General features: G+C 42.2%; 1 protein-coding gene across 3 annotated transcripts in view; it reads left to right on the top strand.

Moving 5' to 3' along the window:
• Window positions 1-20591, top strand: part of NRCAM (neuronal cell adhesion molecule) — a 278867-nt gene that overhangs the window by 248139 nt on the left and 10137 nt on the right. For 2 of the 3 annotated variants that reach the window (XM_087861196.1, XM_087861194.1), the window contains 2 exons: window positions 13450-13581; window positions 14583-14661. In XM_087861196.1, the coding sequence (XP_087717322.1) occupies window positions 13450-13581; window positions 14583-14661 (211 nt within the window). Of the gene's footprint in view, window positions 1-778; window positions 815-13449; window positions 13582-14582; window positions 14662-20591 lie in introns of all 3 variants that reach the window. The other variant, XM_045793477.2, reaches the window with a different exon arrangement.

The raw sequence follows: 20591 nt of genomic DNA, 5'->3' as shown, positions 1-20591 counted from the left end.
GAAGTTACAGCATTTTGCCACACAGGAACTCAAAGTTCAAGGCAATGGGTTTTCCTGTCTACAACCTCACACGTATACGTACACACACATACATGTAATACACATGTGTGTGTGCACACCGCCACACGCATCCGTATGCAAATAAATAGATGTAATTCTAGTTCTGGTCTTGAGTCACCAGAAGATAGTTCGCTAGGCCACATTCTGGTTGAGGATTTCTAGCAAGGACTATGAAACGGTTATGAAATAGTGCGTTTATTTTGCGTTTGAGCACGGGACTTTGTATTTTGGTATGCCGTCTGGTACAGAGAAAGCAAAACAGTCCCATTAGAGTTTCAAGAAAAGGAGTCAGTACTTCCTTTGCGACTTTAAAAAAATTATTTTGAAAAAATTTCAATTCGATGAAAGTGTCAAAAAACTTTATTAAAGATTTTCTGAGTTTGCATGTCATTAAATTGTAGAATTGCCTGAGGGTTATTTATGTATCTTCCCTAGCACGAGGAATTGACTTTTCTACCCCCAAAGTTGGTTTGAAATACCTTATGCCTTGTTCCATAAGGGGGGACTATGAATAATGCACCTTAAGGAATGTGTGGATCTGGTTGCTGGGTATGCCTGGGGGCACCAACATATCTCTGTCCCCTGTACCAGATGCGGGACACTTCCTTCTTCTTGCATGCTTTGGCATTTTAATAAGTGTTTTTATATCGCTTTACATGCTCGTGGGTGTGTTACATCTAACTATATAGTGTCCTGTTTCTGTTTCCCTTCATTGAAGCTGGTATTCCTCCACCCGATGTAGGTGCAGGCAAAGGTAAAATCATTCATCTGCATGACTTTATACATGTTTGAAATTTGCAATGTTAAACATGGCGAAGTGCAGCATGGGTTTAAAAAAAAAAAAAAGATATAAAATGAGCTTTGAAACACCAAACGGAGGAGAAGATCTTGGAAGATCTTGGCTTTAAAATTCACGTCTAGTCTTTTCCACAAGTCGAAAGCCACACACTGAATTCTTCTAACCCTTCTTCACAAGACCCATCCGTGGTACAAACCCTTATCTTTGCTTTTAATGATGGGATGGGGGCTGGATCAGACGGGACCCACATGGTGGGTTGTCCCAGATCCTCTCTGTGGCCACACCCCATGCTCAGGGTTCAGGAATATTCGTCCTGTGCTGCGAACAGCCTGTAAGAACTCAGATCAGCCGAGCTCTCCGTTCTCATCTGATTGAGCCCCACTCCTTGTCGACACAAGTGTCCTCTTTGCTGACACGACACCACACCTTCCATTCGGAGTTTCGGCTTAGTGATGCCCTCTGACTGGCCCGGGACCCGCAGTCGCCCCACCAGGATCCCTCCGAGCAGGTCTTCCTGTCAGCCCACATGCTCTCCCCAGCTGTGTGGTTCCATCCTGTCTTCACCACGCTGCACCTGCCCCCGTCTCTTCCCCCTGGGGGATGGTGGAGTGCTTCTGCTCTCCTTTGTTCCTCTCGGCTCTCTGGGTGAGAAAGGTGTGTTGGGAGAGCAGTGCTTGAATCCCCTGGGATAGGTCTTCCCCCTGAGGCGTCCCGAAGAGCCTCCTCGGGCTTTGGCCCTTGGCTAGTGGTTGATCTGTTAGCTTTTACAAGAGCTGGGAGTCCCAGCCACAGGGCATTCTTTTCCTGTGAAGTCCCCCTGGCCAGGGGTGGTCTTGGACTTTGACAGGTTTGAGAACAAATAGGAATGAAGAAGACCATGAGAAAGAAGTGCCTTGCCTAAAATTACTCAGATGTGTGCATGCAGGCCTGATTCAGATCTTTTATTTATTTATTTTTTTTAGAAATCTGCTTCTATTCATAGCCTTGGTGAATGATAAGCTGTAGATCGGATAGATTTTGAAGTAACTGAATCAGAATGATAGCCACGTTAATACCACCATCTGTGTGCTTTTAGACTTGAAAGAATGAGGCTGTGAAAATTCAAAATTTCCACAGTATTGTAGAAAGATATAAGCTTCCCCTTTACGTGTCTGCGCCTTGCCTGGCTTAATTAGATATCAATTAAAGTCCTTGGTTGTGTTACAATAATTCCCTGCTAGGTTCCCCTGGTAACCTTTCACTGAAGCATTCCAGAGAAAGCCTGGCCGCCTTCCCGACGCAGTGGCCGCGTCCCCGCGGCTCTGCCTGGAGTCAGTAGCTGCGTTAATGGTGCTATAAGAGGGCTGTCTGTGAGGGAGCCCGAGTTTCCCACTGACTTGCCGCGTTGGAAGACGGCATGCATTCACTGGAAAAAAATTACCCACTGATGTTAATGAATTAAAACCAATTAAGAGAAATCCTTATTAAAATAGTTTCGGTTCTACCATTTAATGTTACTAAATTGAATTGTGAGTTGCTTACGATGATAGGACACGCAGAAGTGGGCTGTCAGAAGGTTCACGTAGCCCCTGACGTTGAAATCGGGTGTATATCAGATAAGAAGAGAAAGAGGGTTTAAGCGGTTTTCAAAAGCCTAAACCTAACCTTATCTTCTCTACAGTGTTAATGGTGCACGGGCCGCTGAACAGCGCTTGCGTAAAGTGAGGGCAAATGCCATAAGACTTAAACCACTCAAGAAATCATTTGTTATCCTGGGTTTTCTTTCCTTAAAAAGATCTCTTTTTTTCGATCTAAGAATGAACTCTATTCTCTTTATGTTTCTTCTCCGTACAGTTCAGATACTCTCTGAGAGAGGAGAAAAAGGAAAGTTCCCTACGATCCTCCTAAATTTTCAAATTTGTATGGGTTTTCGCTTTTTCTCTCAACGAGGGGGAAAGAATCAGAGATGGCTCGCTGGGAGAAAGCACGGGTGATATCCTCAGCTCTGGGAGCTTCGGCCTCTGGGGATTTCAGTTCACCTCTGATTGAGGGGGGAAAAGAGATGCAGCTGAGTTTACATTTTTTAAAAATTTTCTTACAGATTTTAGGAGATGTTCATGAAACCCAAACTTACAAACATGCAGTTTGCAAAAGGAGCATTTACACGGCTAAGTAGAACGCAGGACAGTCCATTTGGCTGCCCTGCACCATAGCCACCCCTTCCCTTCCCACGCCCCCAGGGGGCACGGACACACTACTGAGATCTTTAGGACACCCTTATTTGCAGCCGTGTCCTCACTTGGGTAAAGCCTTCAGTGTCTGTGTAACAGTCATAGCTGTTCAGCTGCATCTGTTCAATTTCTGTGTCTCTTTAAATAGTTTTGGGGTCTGGGATTCTAGAAAATAAACCTGTGAAGGCATCTGCAGAAATGATCCAAAAACATACAGCGAACGGATTTGTGTTCTGGGCCCTTGTTGTTGATGGATGGACCCTGCTTTGCCCATAGCCTTTACTTTCTCATCCTTGGGACCAGCCATCAGAACACTACTGTGAAGTGACTGGTTGGAGTACAGGAATAGGGAGAGACTGACCGGTCAGCAACTGAACGTGATTCTTGACGTAATTAGCGGTGGACTATGGTCAGCCAGTGAGGACGGAGCAGAGCTGGGCACCAGGGAAATGGTGGCAAATCCTGTCTGTGGTCAGACTCTTCTTCACTGTAGAATTACACCAGAGTTGGTCCCACCACTACCAAGGAGGTCAAGAAACAAGGAAAAGCTAAAGAATATGTAAACAAAAATCAGGTTTAAAGTTTGGCCCGAACAACAGCAACAAAATGACTATATAAAAAGTTCAGTCAGGTCAATAGCTAACATCTATCTGCCCCATAAAATGCACCAGCCTTTTTTAAGGCACTGTGTCCCAGGATGGTTAGACAGACCTTGCCTTTGATATGCTAAGAATGTGGCAGGTGAGACCAACACATTAAAAAAGAGTAAAAACAGGGGCACCTGGGTGCCTCAGTTGGTTGAGCGACCAAGTCTTGGTTTTGGCTCAAGTCGAGATCTCATGGGTTGTGAGATCAAGCCCCGTGTCAGGCTCTGCACCTCAGTGGGGAGTCTGCTTGAAGGTTCTCTTGCTCTGCCCCTCCCCCTATTCACGCTGTCTCGCTCTCTCTCAAATACATAAATAAATCTTTTTTAAAAAGAAAAAGTAAAAATAGATGCTCAGCTAGTCATTTGAACACTATTTTATCTGAGCATAGATGAGTGAACCATTTATTTTGCCCAAAAGAATCAGGAAAAATTTCACAAAAATAGTAATACTGAACCGGGCCTTGAAAGACAAATAAATTTGGACAGATGAGTCAGGGGATTGGGGTGCATAAATTCCTGGTAGGAGGCATAAGCAAAGGCATGGGCTTTGAAAATCCCCAGGATGTTTCAGTTTTACCCAGAGACGTGACTGAAGAGGTCGATGAGGCCAGACGTGAATGATCCTTAATGACCACAGTGTCTTGCTAAGGAAAGAGTGTTTACCTGTGGGCACAGGTGAGCCAGCCATGTTTCAAACGGGGGTGACAGGATCACATACGTAGTGCAGGAAGCTAAAATGTAGGTAGCTACGCCGGCGGGATCTACAAAGAAAGACTTAGGGTAGGGAGACAAGAGGCAGGCTTTGCAGAAAGCCCCAATGAGAAACGGCATTCGCAGTCCCGTGGCTGACACATCCAGAAAGTGGATGAGTGGAGGGTTAAGCAAAGAACCTTAGAATTCTCTGGGATAAAAGTACGATATCTTCTGTGGCTGTCTTTAAGAATAAGCTACACGCTCTTCTGTTGGAAGGATTTCACTGTGTTTCTGCCTTGACATCTCCCATCAGTACACCAAGACTACGCTCCTCAGTTCTGTGATTCCAGAATTTCTTAACGAAAATTAATGTTTTGCCTGGGATCTTTACCACTGATGTACGTATGTGTTTCATATTTACTGTCTCTGTTCATTGATCATATTCCTTTAATTATCTGTTCCTTTAAGAGGAAAATCTCAGATGATAAAATCAAATAGGTCCACAGAAGTACCCTACATAATTCCATCATCGGTTTTGCTCTCTGCTGTTTCCCACCCTTAGCACAGAGGGGTGCATTGTACACATATGATGGTGAATTATATCTCAGAGGTCAAGTGCATTATTTCATTTCTTCAATATGCAGAACTTACTCAACTTATTTTTTTTAAGATTTTATTTATTTATTTGAGAAAGAGAGAGAGAATGAGCGCACAAGCCGGGGGGGTAGGCAAAATGAGAGGGAAAAGCAGGACCCAGGACCCTGGGATCATGACCCAAGCTCAAGGCAGACGCTCAACCGACTGAGCCACCCAGGTGCCCAGAACTTACTCAACCTATGATGGGGTTACGTTCCCATAAATCCATCATAAGTCAAAAATATTTTAAGTCATAGATGCATTCGATGCATCTAACTTGCCTAAACTGGCTTGGCCTAGCCTACCTGACATGGGCTCAGAACACCTACTCTCGCCTATGTGATAAGGAAGTGTTAATTGTCTCATGGAATTTACTGACTACTGTACTGAAAGTGCAAAGCAGAATGGCCGTGTGGGGACAGGATGGTTGTGAGTGTGTAGGTTGTTCACCCTCATGATCCCGTGGCTGAGGGGGAACTGCGGCTGGCTCCCCTGCCCAGCATCATGAGAGTATCGTACCACAAACCATTTGCCCCAGAAAAGATCAAATTCAAAGTGCGGTTTCTGAATGCTTACAGCTTTCACTCCATTGTAAGGTCAAAAAATCCAAAGTCAAACCAGCATGAAGTTGGGGACTGTCTGTACCTCTCTTTCTGATCCTAAGAAATGCTCTTTCATTAAGTTAATTTCAGGAGAGGCCTTTAGCTTCCAAGTTCTATAACATAATTGGGAATTTAATTTCAGAGTCTAAGTCAGCCCTTGGACACTTTCTGATTTACTATTCTAGGACATTTTCTCTGGGGTAATACATTGATCTTATTTTTGTGCCTACCCAAGTTAATATACCTGTAAATATGTCATTTTTAGTTTAGGCCATTGCGAGAAGGCTGAGAGAATGTCAGCCTCAGATAGCCAAATAATACCCTTTAATGGCCGGAGATGTCACCTTTACTTAGTAGTAGACATTGACTGTCATAGCGTGTTCATAATGTGCTGTTTTAAGAAGCCATTTAGGTTGTACTACGATTTTCCAGAATGTGACATGTAATGAACACTTAGGTATAGATCGTCTGACTCTCTGGGGTGTGTCAAGTAAAACACTTCTTACTTCTTTGATTTCTTCTTTTCAAAGTTCTGATAAAGCGTATTTGACAGTTCTTATTGCAGCTTCTCTCCCAGTGTGTTCTACCAATCAGCAGTCTCTAAAGCAGGTGTCCTCACCTGGGGTCCCCGAACTCCCCATGGGCAGGCTCTTAGAGAAGTTTGTGACTCAAAAAGGTCAGAAGGCACTGTTCTAAAGGAGCATAACACAGTCTTTAAAGACCCACACTGAGCTGCTAAGTAGAACCGAGAAGCAGCCTCCTAGTATTGGGGTTTACCTTGCAGTAAGATTCTGTTACCTCTGCCCCCAGCATTGCTTAGCAACCCCCACCCCACCCCACATCAGTAAGTGAGGGCTGAGGTTTCCTGGGACTCTATCTAATGGACGACAGTTTACGTCATTCAGGACCCATATAACAGAACTCATCAATCTGAATATTGTACATCATTCCTGATTATTCATTATTCTGCTTTTATAAATGAAAACCCTTTCTGTCATGGAAGTGAAATCCGAGTGAACCCTAAATTTCAGCAATAAATCTGATTCCATTTGCACAATCTCAGAGGACTTCATCTTAGTTTATATTTGTGTGTTGGACACTGCAGATTGCTTGTTTGTTTTATTCTTCTGTCGTATATTTATCTTAAGCCGTAACCCCGGGATCAGGAAACTTACTGCCACAGCTGCGGAGACCAGGGCCAGTATCAGCTGGGAGTCCGAGGGGCCAGAGCATGTGAACTTTTATCTTGGATATGATGTAGCTGGCAGTAAGAAGCAATTTCATTGCCCGGTTGTTAATTTGGGGGATGCATTTTAAGAGAGTCAGAACATTTTTAAGGATTTACTGTGGGTCATTCTGAAAGATAACTCGATTCAATTAAATGAATCCTATTTATCTAAAAAAAATTCTGGTGAACTGAACCATCAAACTATATATTTTATACATCGCTAGGAGTCTCTTTTGTTCCTGTTACTAAAAACAAGGGACATAATATGTTCCCTTGCATATGTTATTTGCATATCACGGAACTTAGAACTGTTCTATACCCACAACATGTAAACGAGAGGAAGGTAACAAAAATTATATTTGTAAGTACCAGTAGGAAAGAAGAAAAGTCTGCTCAAATTGGCCTTTGAGGTAGCAAAAATTAAATTAACTAGTCATTTTGCCAGTACTATCCAAAAGAATTGTATCAGAAATTGCAGAACATTAACACTTGGAGGGAGCCTCCGTTATGTTTCAATGTTTCATGTATTCCCGTCAGGCACCAATGTGTATCCCGGCCCCGAACAGCAGGAGGCGGGGCAGCTTTAATTTTTCAGGGTTGAGTAAAACCTGTGACCCCTGCCTGTGCAGCGTGCTCTGCGCGTGATAAACTAGGTGGCCAGTGAATGTGACACCATGTTGAATGTTGTCCAACTTTCTGTTCAGGCCTTTATCATGCACATAAATATTTTTAGAAGTAACTGTTCCTTAGGAAAATGAATACTCGGGAACGGTTGAATCTATAACTTGGATCAATTTGAAAGCATTTACGTCGGGTGCCTGGGTGGCTCAGTTGGTTAAGCATCTACCTTCGCTTGGGTCATGATCTCAGGGTCCTGAGACTACATCCAGCATCGGGCTCCCTGCTCATCAGGAGCCTGCTTCTCCTTATCCCTCTGCCCCTCCCCCTGCTCGTACTCTCTCTCTCTGCCAAATAAATAAGATCTTCAAAAAAATGAAAGCATTTAAGTTTACCAAAAGCTTCATCTTGTGAGCCTCAAAAAACAATTCTTTCCATAGGTTCACTTAAACTATTTAGTGTATAGCAATTCTTTTGATGAACATGGTTAGCGAAACAATAATTTCGTAAGGCAAAGTACAGATAAAGAAGTTTCCTTTGCCTTAAAAAGAAGATTTGCTACAATGGGAATGTGTACAATGAATATGCAATCTGTATATCCAGTCAGTTTTTCCCTGAGGACATTTTCATGTAGTTTTTTATCTCCACTGATTTATTTGGCATGACTGATTTATAATCATCTGAAATGATAAACTTAAGCAGTCTAGATTTTGTCTTTAGCGTATAAAGAATTTTCCTTTCTTGAAGCGTTAAGTGACTTCCAGTTCCTCAAAATATTCAAACTTGTTGTTTTTGCAAAATTCCCGTAGACAAAGAAGAATGGAGGAAAGAAATTGTAAATGGTTCTCGGAGCTTCTTTGAGTGAAGGTGTCTAATGCCAGGAGCATAGAAAGTTTGAGTTGGTGCTGTGCGGGACTCCTGTTTTGTGAGTTGAGAGGTTGTGTTTGAGATAGACCCCGTTGGAGGCGGGGGCCTGGTGGAGTTGGATAATGGATAGGGCTATGAATGTCTTTATGTGGGGCCCAGGTGGGTTGGGACTTGGGGTTTTTAATTGTCTTTGGCTCTTTATAGCAAATGAATTACAGAATTGGACAGATCACCTTCTAATCACAGCATAGACAAAAGCCATTACAAAAACAGACATAAAACAATTCTTAACTTACATTATTTAGATAATTCAATTTTTTCACATCCTTTACACTTGTAAACGTTCCCTTGGAGTTCGGATGGAATTTTCGAAATGCTTTGGAGGCTAAAATGACTCCTTGATAAAGTCACGATTTTTTTATGTCACAAGGGACTATAATCGAGCAGAACCGTGCAGTCTGGTTAGACCGCTGACGTAAAGATTATTATACTTGAATAGAATGAGAAATCGTTCAAATCATGTATCCCGTTGTGACCATACCAAATTTTTTTAAAAGATTTTATTTATTTATTTGACAGAGATAGAGACAGCCAGCGAGAGAGGGAACACAAGCAGGGGGAGTGGGAGAGGAAGAAGCAGTCTCCTAGCAGAGGAGCCTGATGTGGGGCTCGATCCCATAACGCCAGGATCACGCCCTGAGCCCAAGGCAGACGCTTAACCGCTGTGCCACCCAGGTGCCCCGTGACCATACCAAATTTGACTGCCTGCATAATTTTCGTTCTTTAAATGGTATCATAATCTGTGACAAGTGAAGTTTCTAAAACAAAGATAATTTGTCACGTAAGATGCAAGAACATTCATACTAACTCACAAGATGGAGAAAAATCTCTCACCTACATTAAAGAAGGGCTGTGTGGCACAGGCTCCCTTTGTGATTGATCCGTCCACGTTCCCGCTGTTCCTCGCCTCATGCATTCTCGAGGAGATGCTGCGTTTGCTATAGAACCGTAGGCAAAATGCATTTTGTGTGTCTTTCATGACACAAGCGTTATGATTTTCAAAGTCGTTTAAAGTCATGCATCACATATAAGATTACAATCACGAGCGGTTTTAAAGCAAGACATCAAAGGTAATATTCAGTAATGTACCAGACTACATTTCTATTCATGAGCGAAAATCATTATGTTTCAAGAGAAAACCACGTTTCTGTAATTTTGTCCCTCGTGTTTTCACAACCACGTGTGGACAGAGCTCTAGGAAAGCACTGCGTTAGTCTGAGAAGAGGAGTATCAACTCACAGTTAGGGTTACAGGGTGCTTTTTGTTAGCGATGGCTTTTAATTTCACAGTGCGGACAGCTCAGGGAGACGTGCTGTCTGCTGGTAGCTAGAAGGCTAACCAGGGTCACGGTGCTAGCATTTCATCAGCTCGAATCTCTGCCGGGCGACTGGTGTCCAGTGGCTCCTCTCATCCAGTCCGTCCAGCAGTCCTCCGAGGTGGGCAGGGCTCATCCCCACATAGGCGTCAGATCAGTGGTGCGTCACCGGGCTGGAATGTGAAAGAGCCTTCCAGCGCTGGAGGAGAGGCTTGCACGATGCCCCCCTGCCCCCACCGGGGGCCACAGAGCCCACACCCCGAGGGAAACAGGCTGGAGGGACCGTTATGTCTGGCACTCGGTGCGTATTGTGGTCCCTAGCAGCTTTGGCTCGAATCAGATCCCATCCACGACACAAAACGTGGCATTTTTTTGTCCTTTTATGGGACACAAGGCAAACCCTATAGAGAAATGTATTTTCTCCGTTGTTATTCTACCTACAACGCCAGTTGCAGCTGGGAGCTCGTTCAAGGTGAGCCGCTGTGATGAGTGGGCCGTTCTTAGGTGCCAGCAATGGCGAGGTAGGACAAGGCCACAACCAGTTATGGTCCCCTCCGACATATAAATGTAACTATGGAAAAGTGTACGTCTTGATTAAAGCCTTAGTTAACATATGACTTCCAGGAGCAAATAGTGTTAATTCAATACTGTCTCCAAACTTTGGCCCAGGAAATGTTATGCTCTTTCTCCACATTTCTAACTATTTTAATTCAACAGGACATTTTTAGACTTAATGGATTCTTCATAAGTAGCCATTTATTCACTCTGTCCCTTCCACGTTATTCTGTTATTCTAAGCATTCAAGAGCATTTCCGCAGAGACCTACTACCACAAAGCACAGGTCAGCCAGAAGGCAGCAAGCAATGTGCTGACAGGACACTTGTTAAAACTGACTTCTAGGGAACAGAGCAAATTTTAGTCCTCTGGCTTGTTTTCTTTTTTCAAATTCCTTATATTTATCTATTCATTTAATTTATTGCTTTGTGGATTACTCAAGAAACACATGATCGTAATTTTATTGTAAAGGTTTAAATAAAGTGAAAATCCTCTTTAATTGCCCTACTCAATCCTACAAGTACCTGCCCACTGCAACCCAGATTCAAGAAGAAAAAGCCCCCCAGGCTTCAGTGTGTGTGTGCGCGTGCATGCGTGAGTATGTGTGATGCGCAATGGTGGCCATGACTTGGGTTTGTAGGCGCATCTGGAGTTAAGATGATTTTAGAGTGTCTTGAGAAGAGTTGAAGCCTCTCATAGTCATTCCAGGCTTTAGATCCCTTCTTCTATGGATGAGAAGTCAAGAGAAGTTGTTTTTCACTTACATAATTTTTGTTTTATACCAACTTCTGGTGCACTCACGTGTGCCTCTGCGAGTGTGCACACTCATGCACCAGTTAACACACCGTGTCTGCCTAATCTTAAATAGCGGGGTGGGAAAATATTGGATGCTTTCTTTCTTTAGACATAGAGGTAGCAATTCAAAGTCAATGTGGATGTTCCTTTATCGCCTGTCAAAGAAACATGTCCACCGTTTGCATAGTTGCACGTAGCAAGCTGCCCGCAGGCCATTCAGTTTTGGCCACCACCATCTTTATGAGGCAACGTCTGCTAGTATTTGAGTATCTTATTGCATCTTGCCCTTATTGGTTGCATTTAGTTGGACGGAAAATGTAGGTGCGGCTACTCCTACAACAAGGCTATGAATGATTAAGCATACTAAAAACAAGGACTCTTCACCTTCAGTCGGATGCTCCGTGGGCTGACACCAGATGGTTGTTGGCTCAGTTTTGGCGAAAAAGCACACAATCAAAGACCATGTACAAATTTGAAAAACAAACAAAAGTATTGCCAAGGAGTATGTCATGGTGGACTTTTAGAGTCTTTTGGCCTGTCTCAGAATGGAAAGTCCCTGTAGCCTCGTATTTTTCGCAAAGACTTCTGCAGATCTGATGTCTGGGCTGGTTTTCCAGAATGCATGAGAGCGGTAGAGCATAATGGCTAGTATCTCGGGAGTCGGACAGACTCAGTCCAACTCCAGCCGTCGGTCAAGTTCTTTCCGTTCCCAGGGCAAGGGTTTGTTCCTCCCGCATACCTCAAAGCATTGCTGCGAAGATGAAATCAGATGTTGCCCTCAGCACAGTGCCTGGCACATGGCAGGAGTTTCAGGATGTTAGCTCTCATTATCCCTGTCTTCACTTCCGTCATCGTCGTCATGATCACGGTGTGTGTATGCAGGAAGCACTGCCCACACTCCTGCCTCGGTCATATCTAGTTATGATACAACTCAAAACCCCTCGAACCAACGAGGCGCCAACGGCCATTTTCAAAGGCTACTGGCGTTTGATTTATAATCCAGATGATGTATTTCCACTTCTCATGTTATTTCTTACACACACATGCACACATTCTTCACATCCTTCTTCATGCTTGATTTTAAGCATTTCATTTTTCTCCCACTGCTTTGTGTGGAAGAAAATAAGGCAACGAGGTGCCATTTTGGCCACGGAGAGCGGAACCTGGGATCTATGTAGCCATGTTTGTCTCTGCATCCAGAGGTCACATATACCCAACCCAACCATGTTAAATGCACTCAGAAGAGACTCAGTCAAATTAAAAGCATGATATAGGCATGCTTGTGAATCAAAAGAAGAAACCCTTTAACCATGATTATGGTCAAAAGAAAAAAATAACCGCCTTTGTAAAAACAAAAGCTTCATATGAATTTATTTAAACAAACCCTCACAGGCATGTCTGAATAGCCATTGATGCTGCACTTTGTCCCATTTGATTGGCACTTTTGAATAATACCAGAAATGCTAATTGTTCTTTGTTTCTCGTAGGAAATTTGCATACTGGGACTAGTTGAATAAGGGGCTTCACGTTTATTGACTCAAACAGAATAGATGACCACAAAGGCTATGTATACATGTGAATGAGTATTTTCTCTTTAAGCTGGTCATTTATTCCATGGATGATTCCTCTAATCAAGATACCTTTCAAAGTCTTTTAAATGGATCCAAAGCAATACTGAATATCGAATATTGATCCTTTGAGGGTAAATTGGATTCTTCAGAAATTTCCAAAAATCTTTTAGAACCAACTCTTGTAAGTGAGATGAATAACAAATCTAAGTAATGTTTTAGGTACAAACGGAGATGTTATATAAAATAATAAGGCTGGCTATCTTATGTGGACAGGTTTCTTGGTTGGAAAGTTTTCTTTTTTAAAAGAAGATTTCCAAAATATTTTGTAAAATGGCAACATCATTGCATTGATAGGTTAGCCTCCAAAAGTGGTTGCTTTGAAGGAAAAATACTCCATTAGATGTATACATTCTGTTCTGTTTAAAATTCGGTCTTATGTTCTTATCGTACTTAACGTACAGCTTATCTGTAGACAGTACTTTTAAAAACTGACCTGGGACTGTTTCTATTGAAAATATATAGTTAAAATAACCGTGAACACACTGTTTAGCAGGATTCGTTAGCATTTGATGGTATTAGCGTTCAGATTTCGCTATTTGAATTTTTTTAATTAATGAAGATTTTTCGAAGTTTTTATATAACTCCTGATGGATAACTGACAGATTTCAATTGGGGGACGCGTGTAAAATGTATAAAAGCTCATATACTATGGTAGCTTTTTACTGCAAGAGACTACAACAGTTCTCCTGTCTCCCTTAAGCCATGCCCCCTGACACCCCTGATCTGTTTTCCAGCAATGGCAAGCCGGCAGGTGGACATTGCGACTCAGGGCTGGTTCATCGGTCTGATGTGTGCTGTCGCTCTCCTTATCTTAATTTTGCTGATTGTTTGCTTCATCAGAAGAAACAAGGGTGGTAAATATCCAGGTAAGAAAGAAAGATGAAAATTGCCTTAGAATGCTACATAATTACCCTATTTTTTATTTATTTTTTTTGAAGATTTTATTTATTAATTTGACATAGACAGCCAGCGAGAGAGGGAACACAAGCAGGGGGGAGTGGGAGAGGAAGAAGCAGGCTCCCAGCGGAGGACCCTGATGTGGGGCTCGATCCCAGAACGCCGGGACCACACCCTGAGCTGAAGGCAGACGCTTAACAACTGCGCCACCCAGGCGCCCCCATAATTATTCTAAACTGTAAAGAAATAATGGGAGTCATACATGTGGACTTTCTGTCCAAACCATTTTTGATTCCTTTTTTTAATAATGGGAGCCTAAGCATTGTCAAGGATCAGAAGGTATTTGGGGGAGTAAATTCACTCTGTTCTCTGAAGATACTAGTGACTCTGTTTCCTTAGGCTCCACCTAAGTCAAAGGAGCCACACCTAAAACCAACAGGCAGAGGGGGGAGGGTACATGGAGTCTTCTAGAGGAAGTACCACATGAACTGAGTCTTGATATCATGACGTGGAACTTTGCTTTTCCTCTACGGCTAATGTTTTCTTCAAGTCAGTGGCTCCGATGAATTTATATTTTCTTTACCTGGCCATTTCCCCTTCAGTGACAAGAAAAAAAAATCTGCGAAAGAAGAGATGTGCTGAAACAATTTGTAACTTTGAATATAGTTAATACATAGATGGGCCAAGTAGGGGAGAGATCTTAGAAACTTCAGACTTAACTCCTTCATCAGTAAGATGCTCACAGGAAGTCAACTTTGAATGTTAACAAATGTTCATTCTCTTAGTTGGTCTCAAAGAGACTAAACAGCGAAGTATTTGCATGGCCACAGAATCCATCTGTTGTGCTAGAACGTCTTCTGTGTATAGAATTATTTTCTACTGCTATACATCTCAGAGAGTAGAGTCTTTAAAACTTTGAATAAGGGAACATGGAACCCATAGGTAATCTTATCGCTTTGAAATGTTTTAGTCAAAGAGAAGGAAGACGCTCATGCGGATCCTGAAATTCAGCCTATGAAGGAAGACGATGGCACTTTCGGAGAATACAGGTGAGCTGCTGCCATTCAGACTCCCTTCACCTTCCCCGCCCTACACACACGCCGCGCTCATGCAGGCTCCCGCCCATAGGATGAGGCCAGGAACAGGCTCTGTGGCATCTCATATTTTCCCCAAAAATTAGTTTAGGAACACTTCCATGTCTACGTGATTACACATCCCTCACAATGAAAATATTCTCACTTTTCGTTAAAAAATAAATTTCCACTTTAGTCATAGGTTTGGAGACAGAGTGCCAGGCAGACTCCGCCATATTTTTCCAGAGGCGTTGCTGTATTGCTCAACCTAGGAAAAGCTGGTGTGTTATCATAAGAGTTAAAACAACAATAAAGACCCTACAAAACCTGCATTATAAAGGAAACTACACCTGTCATTTTCTAAGTAGTGAGTTTATAAATTGGTGTTACTCTTTTTAATCCTGGATTTGATGCTTGTTTTTCCAAAAGAAATACCCATATCCTATCCATTAATCATGAAAGGATAGCAAGGTTCTTTTAGAAGCTGTCAATTATTAAGAATATCATAGCCCTCTAGGCAGTGTGTTAATTCACAGAACTTTGATAATACATTCTTGGCTTGGCTCCATCATTAAGGATAAATTTTAACATAACCTATGTGCTAAGTCATGAAAAGACAGAAGGAGTCAGAGATAGAGGGAGAGAGACTCTTTAAATAAAGATATTCTTGCCTAGGATTTATATGTCTTTTTAAAAAGAGTTAGTTGATTATTTTAGATATGTTTAAAATCAGAAACAAGCTCTATATTTATTCCTTTAAAAAGTTGGGATTTGGGTGTTCCAAAGGAGTACTTCTATTTATAAAATGCCTTTATACCTTGTTTTTTCTATCAGCCTCTTGATTATAAAAATACAGTCTTTTGAATATGCACTGAGCCCAGATTGAGCCTTTTTTGGCAAAAGAAAAGGCTTTTAGGTGAAATAAAATATTTCCCTATTGGGATGGCCAGTTGACATTTATAGATATTTGTGCTAATTTTTACCCATCTCTGGAGCTCATTTTTGGTATTTCCATGTCAATATCATGAGGGGCTAAGTAATGCCAAAGATAAGAAATATAACTGATTGAGAAAAGCCATATATTTTGGATACATTTGGTTTCATACCGGTTTCCACGCAGTTACAAGTGCTCAGGCTTTGTGCCTCAGCACCTAAGCCTTTGGATACTCTGAGAGTCTCTTCGACAGAGAGGATTATGATTTGTAAAAACTTCTCGGAATTTCTGTACTTCACGATACAGAAAGATGTCTAGTGAGGGTTGTCTTGATGTCACATGTTGACTCTGGGAGCTTCCTGTGGAAGCTTCCTGGCCCACCCCCCCCCCGCCCCACAGTACGCGGTAGGGCAGTGTGCAGATGGCCGTAGCCTAGGGAAGCCACGTCTGACGCTGGGTGAGTTGCAGTCTTCACTAATTTAATTCACTCTTCTACATGGTTTTCCCGTAAAGCAGGTGAGGCGATAATGACTAAATAACTTCTTCTTAGAGTTCTTGTGGCTAGAACGCTACACAGGATAGGCACACCGCTCCCTTCTTGCTCGCGATGAAGCTACATCTTCAATGTAGCCTGAAACACCTCCGTATTGGCATGAATTGGAAAGAAAGCATGGCCCCTCCCGCATTCCTCTCGTGGTGATGGGTTCCTGTTGTCCATCATCATGCTTAAATGATTCTGGCGATGTACTGCTCGCCTCATGGCTCCCAATTGTCAGCTTGCTTCTACAGTGGTGTGAAACCAGGGTCTGATATAATGTGACATTGTCAGGGCAACCATGCTGCCTACTCCGTAGAAATGTGATGGAAATCGAGGCCGAATGGGAACTCGCTTGGAATCAAGAAACTGTTAGTTTTCCCGTCAACCCAGCCATACCCTTGATTCCTTTAGATATGACACTTGTTGTGTCTGGGTCTCCATTTCTTTCACCCATAAAATGATTCAGTTGTTCAAATATTAGATGACCACTGAAGACTTCTAGTTGCTACGATTTCTAACCTCCTCCATGAGATGTCTACTAACAACCTTTAATATGATTTGGGGTTCCAGAGCAGTACATGGCAAGTATTTGGCAACTGGCCTCATGATCATTGTGCTTACATTTCTTTGGCCATATTTCTTTGTCTTGGTGTTCATTCATGTGTGATATGTTTGTGAAGCGTTTTCACATGGCTATCTTTAAGTCATGCCTTGAATTCCTCAGAAGAGAAAGACTTTTCTTTGGGCCTATGGAGTACAGACCCATTGGTTCATGTGTGAAGACAAAAATATTTGTCACACATGCAAATACATTGATATGGGAGGTGCCAGGGGAAGGTTCTGATGGGTGTCTAAAACTTAATAAACAACCCAGTAATTTTTTTTTTTTTGACTGAAACTGCAAGTCCATAAGGACAATCAATCCCACAAGTGAAATCACTTTCCCAAATACCCAACCACCCTTTGCTACGGCTGTGGCTTCATCCTGTGACTTCTTGACATTACCTCAGAATTTTTTCCCTGTGGATTCTTTTCTACTTAAAAAGAAAAAAAAAAAGACTTTTAGTTTCTTAGATGTTACGATGAATGAAAACGGTTCCAACTGTTTATTCCAACAGATTCTTTTTTTTTTTTTTAAATAATACATTGAAGTGTCATTCTCCTTCCTAAATCACCAGGGTCCCTTCTCTGCTTTGCACCTTCTGGAAGTTTTGAGCTCTGTAGTATTTATTGATGCTTATTCTTTCTCATTCGGAAAATCAATTAATATGCGGATCACACGCCGACACAGACAAAATTAGGGCTGTTGCTAAATGTAAATTAATTCTCTTTATGATTTGCTCGTTCTCCAGCTTGAGGATGAAACAGTTTCTACATGGTTGGCTCTGAGCCAGAGGATATATCCTAGTGCAAAGAGGGATGGAACTTCAGTGGCCAGATTTTATTTTATTTTTTTTTCCATCAGCTGTAACCTTGTGCCCTCCCTCCAATTCCCACCCCCAAGCAGTGACCCTTTGGTGGAAGCCTGCAGCTTTCTTTGTTTGTTTCTTTAATTATACAGACAGTAGGATCTGCCTCCTTACTAGCATATAGAAAAATCAGAGAAACAATGCAACCAACCATGTAAGTATTTTTTTAATTCTTCAGATCCATTCCTTTAGAAACCAGAATGAACCTGGGTCATAAAGCCAATGACCGTGGTACTTGAACCCATAGCATACGTGGAGGCCGTGGCCACGGGACTCTTGTCATTCACGTGACCGTGGTTCTGTTCCAAGCATGCTAACCCATGCTCCTCGGGCTCGAATGATGTGAAGATGGGTCACCTGTACGGTCTACTTTAGATTTATTCTGCTCACAAACATAAACTTATAAATAATGATGGACATTTAGAGGGAGTGTTGGGGTCACCGAGGGTCAATCAAACCACAGAAGGGTTTGGCGGTGGTGGGATGGTGACCACAGGAGAGTCAGACCGAAGGATCACGGATTTGTCTGTTGTTGCTGGATTTTGGTCAGTAGACGTTCAGTGGGTACTTCCTGTGTGCATAACCCTGAATGAAGTGTTACTGCAAAAAAGGTGAACTTAAAATTCATCCTGAGGGTAAGAGAAAGGAAAAAAAAAACCATCTCTACTCCAATGCTTTGTCTGACATCATGAAATTCACGAGGAATGAAAATTTTCTGATCTTAGAAGCCTGAAAAATTTCTAAAAATGCCCACCATCTCTTCTGTTGTCATTTTACAATGAATTCATTCATTCAACCAGTATTTATTGAGTGCCTACTGTATGCCAGGCTGTGGGGATATTAAAGATGATAGAATGTTATCTCACTAGTTTCTAGTCTAGCGAGGGACCAGGGAAGTAAAAGGACAGTCAGCATCGTGTGAAAAGTGCTAGGAAAGAGATACAGATCAGGTGCCAAGGGAGCAGGGGCTGGGAGCCAAAGCCGACTGGGTGGATGGAAGGAAGGGGATGTGAGAAGTCTTCCCAGAGGACGTGACGTGAACTAAGTTTCGGTACCGTGATGTGAGCATTCCTTTACACTGCAATACCATCTTCATTCACGGCTATGAGGATCAAAAATATATATTGGAGGGGTGCCTGGGTAGTGCAGTCGTTCAGTGTCTGCCTTCGGCTCGGGGCGTGATCCCAGCATTATGGGATCGAGCCCCACATCGGGCTCCTCCGCTGGGAGCCTGCTTCTTTCTCTCCTACTCCCCCTGCTTGTGTTCCCTCTCTCGTTGGCTGTCTCTTTGTCACATAAATAAATAAAATCTTAAAATATATCTATATATATGTGTGTGTGTGTGTATATATATATATATATATATATATATATATATATATATATATATAGGAGCCACATGTACTGTTTTATGACTTATTTACAAATTTGTTGAATCTTTGTCCTTAACAGTTCTCTTAAAATGTGGCTGAATATTTTTAATCTTTGAATACCATGTAGCTAAATAAGTATATGGCTTTTAAGTCATCCTCTGCAACTTCTAAATCCCTCTTCTCTGGGAGGCTGTTTCACACTGAAACTTGACAGAGTGACTTCCCCGACACAGTGTCAAAAGCAAGTTTGTTTACTCTTTCATTGTAAAATTCATCTTTGAGTTGAAAAAAGGCAAGCATTCATACAGTGCTTCAACACAGGCTTGTAACCAGGCATCACCTCTGGAAATTTCTAAGTGTGTGTGTTACACAGGGTATTTGTGAGAAAAAGAATCTCTCTGAGGTGGGGGCCTTGTCTGGAGCGACGAGGTGTGATGGTAGAGAGATGAGTCCTATTTGAGGGGCACAAGTCACATGCCGGGCACTGGGCTGGTGCCTCATGTGGTTTTTTTTCCCATTTAACCCGATCCTAACTAAAGTATGACATTACATTGCACCACTTTTTAAAAACCAGTCTTAGAAAGATCTTGAGCTGCCTTTGAACAGCTTTCCTGGAAAGACTCTGTATGGATAGAACACCCCTCTTTCTTCTCTTTCTTTCAAGCACAACCTACGTTGCTGTAGATTCTCTCTTACCCACTATGACCATGAATTAAGCTGGAATGGATGTGGGGAGCCTAGGTGGCTCCGTTGGTTAAGCATCCAACTCTTCATCTCAGCTCAGGTCTTGATCTCAGCGTGGTGAGTTCGAGCCCCGCATTGGGCTCCACGCTGGGTGTGGAGCCTACGTAAAAAAAAGCTTCAAGGGATCCCCTTCTTGGCTGGTCACTATTCATAACGGATAGGATTGCGTGTGTAAAAATCCAAATGAATCAGGAAAATAATAGAATTCATTAAAGAATTTAGTGATGTTGTTGACACAAAATTAACATGAAGTCAATTACATTTCTGTGTACCAGCAAAGAGTTGGAAAATAGGATTTTAAAAATAATCCCAGCTATGACAGCATAAAAATATGATGTAGGAATAAAGCCAACAGAAAGATCTCCCAAATATTTCAGAGCCCTTTATTTGATTTGTCTATCTTTGCATCAAAACCACACTATCCTAATCCTGTAGCTTTTAATAAGTCTTGATATCTGATAAGTCAAAACCCCCAACTTTTGTTATTCTTCCACAAGAATTTTTTAGATATTCCTGGCCCTTTCATTTACATCTGCGGCTAAGAATCAGCTCGCCAAGATCCCTGTAAAAACCTGTTGGGTTTTTATTGGAAATAAATTGAATTTAAGACCAATATGAAGAAGGTTAACATACTTACGATATTTGAGTCCGCCCGTCCACATTTATGGTATGTTCCTCCAGTTATTTAGCTCTTCTTTTTTTTTTTTTTTTTTTAAAGATTTTATTTATTTATTTGACAGAGAGAGAGACAGCCAGCGAGAGAGGGAACACAAGCAGGGGGAGTGGGAGAGGAAGAAGCAGGCTCCCAGTGGAGGAGCCTGATGTGGGGCTCGATCCCATAATGCCGG

This window comes from Ursus americanus, chromosome 3, assembly GCF_024610735.1.
Source record: "Ursus americanus isolate L20-20 chromosome 3, mUrsAme1.1.p, whole genome shotgun sequence".
Lineage (NCBI taxonomy): Eukaryota > Metazoa > Chordata > Mammalia > Carnivora > Ursidae > Ursus > Ursus americanus.
The sequence above is the reverse complement of the archived record's forward strand: the minus strand, read 5'-3'. Positions and strand labels throughout refer to the sequence as shown.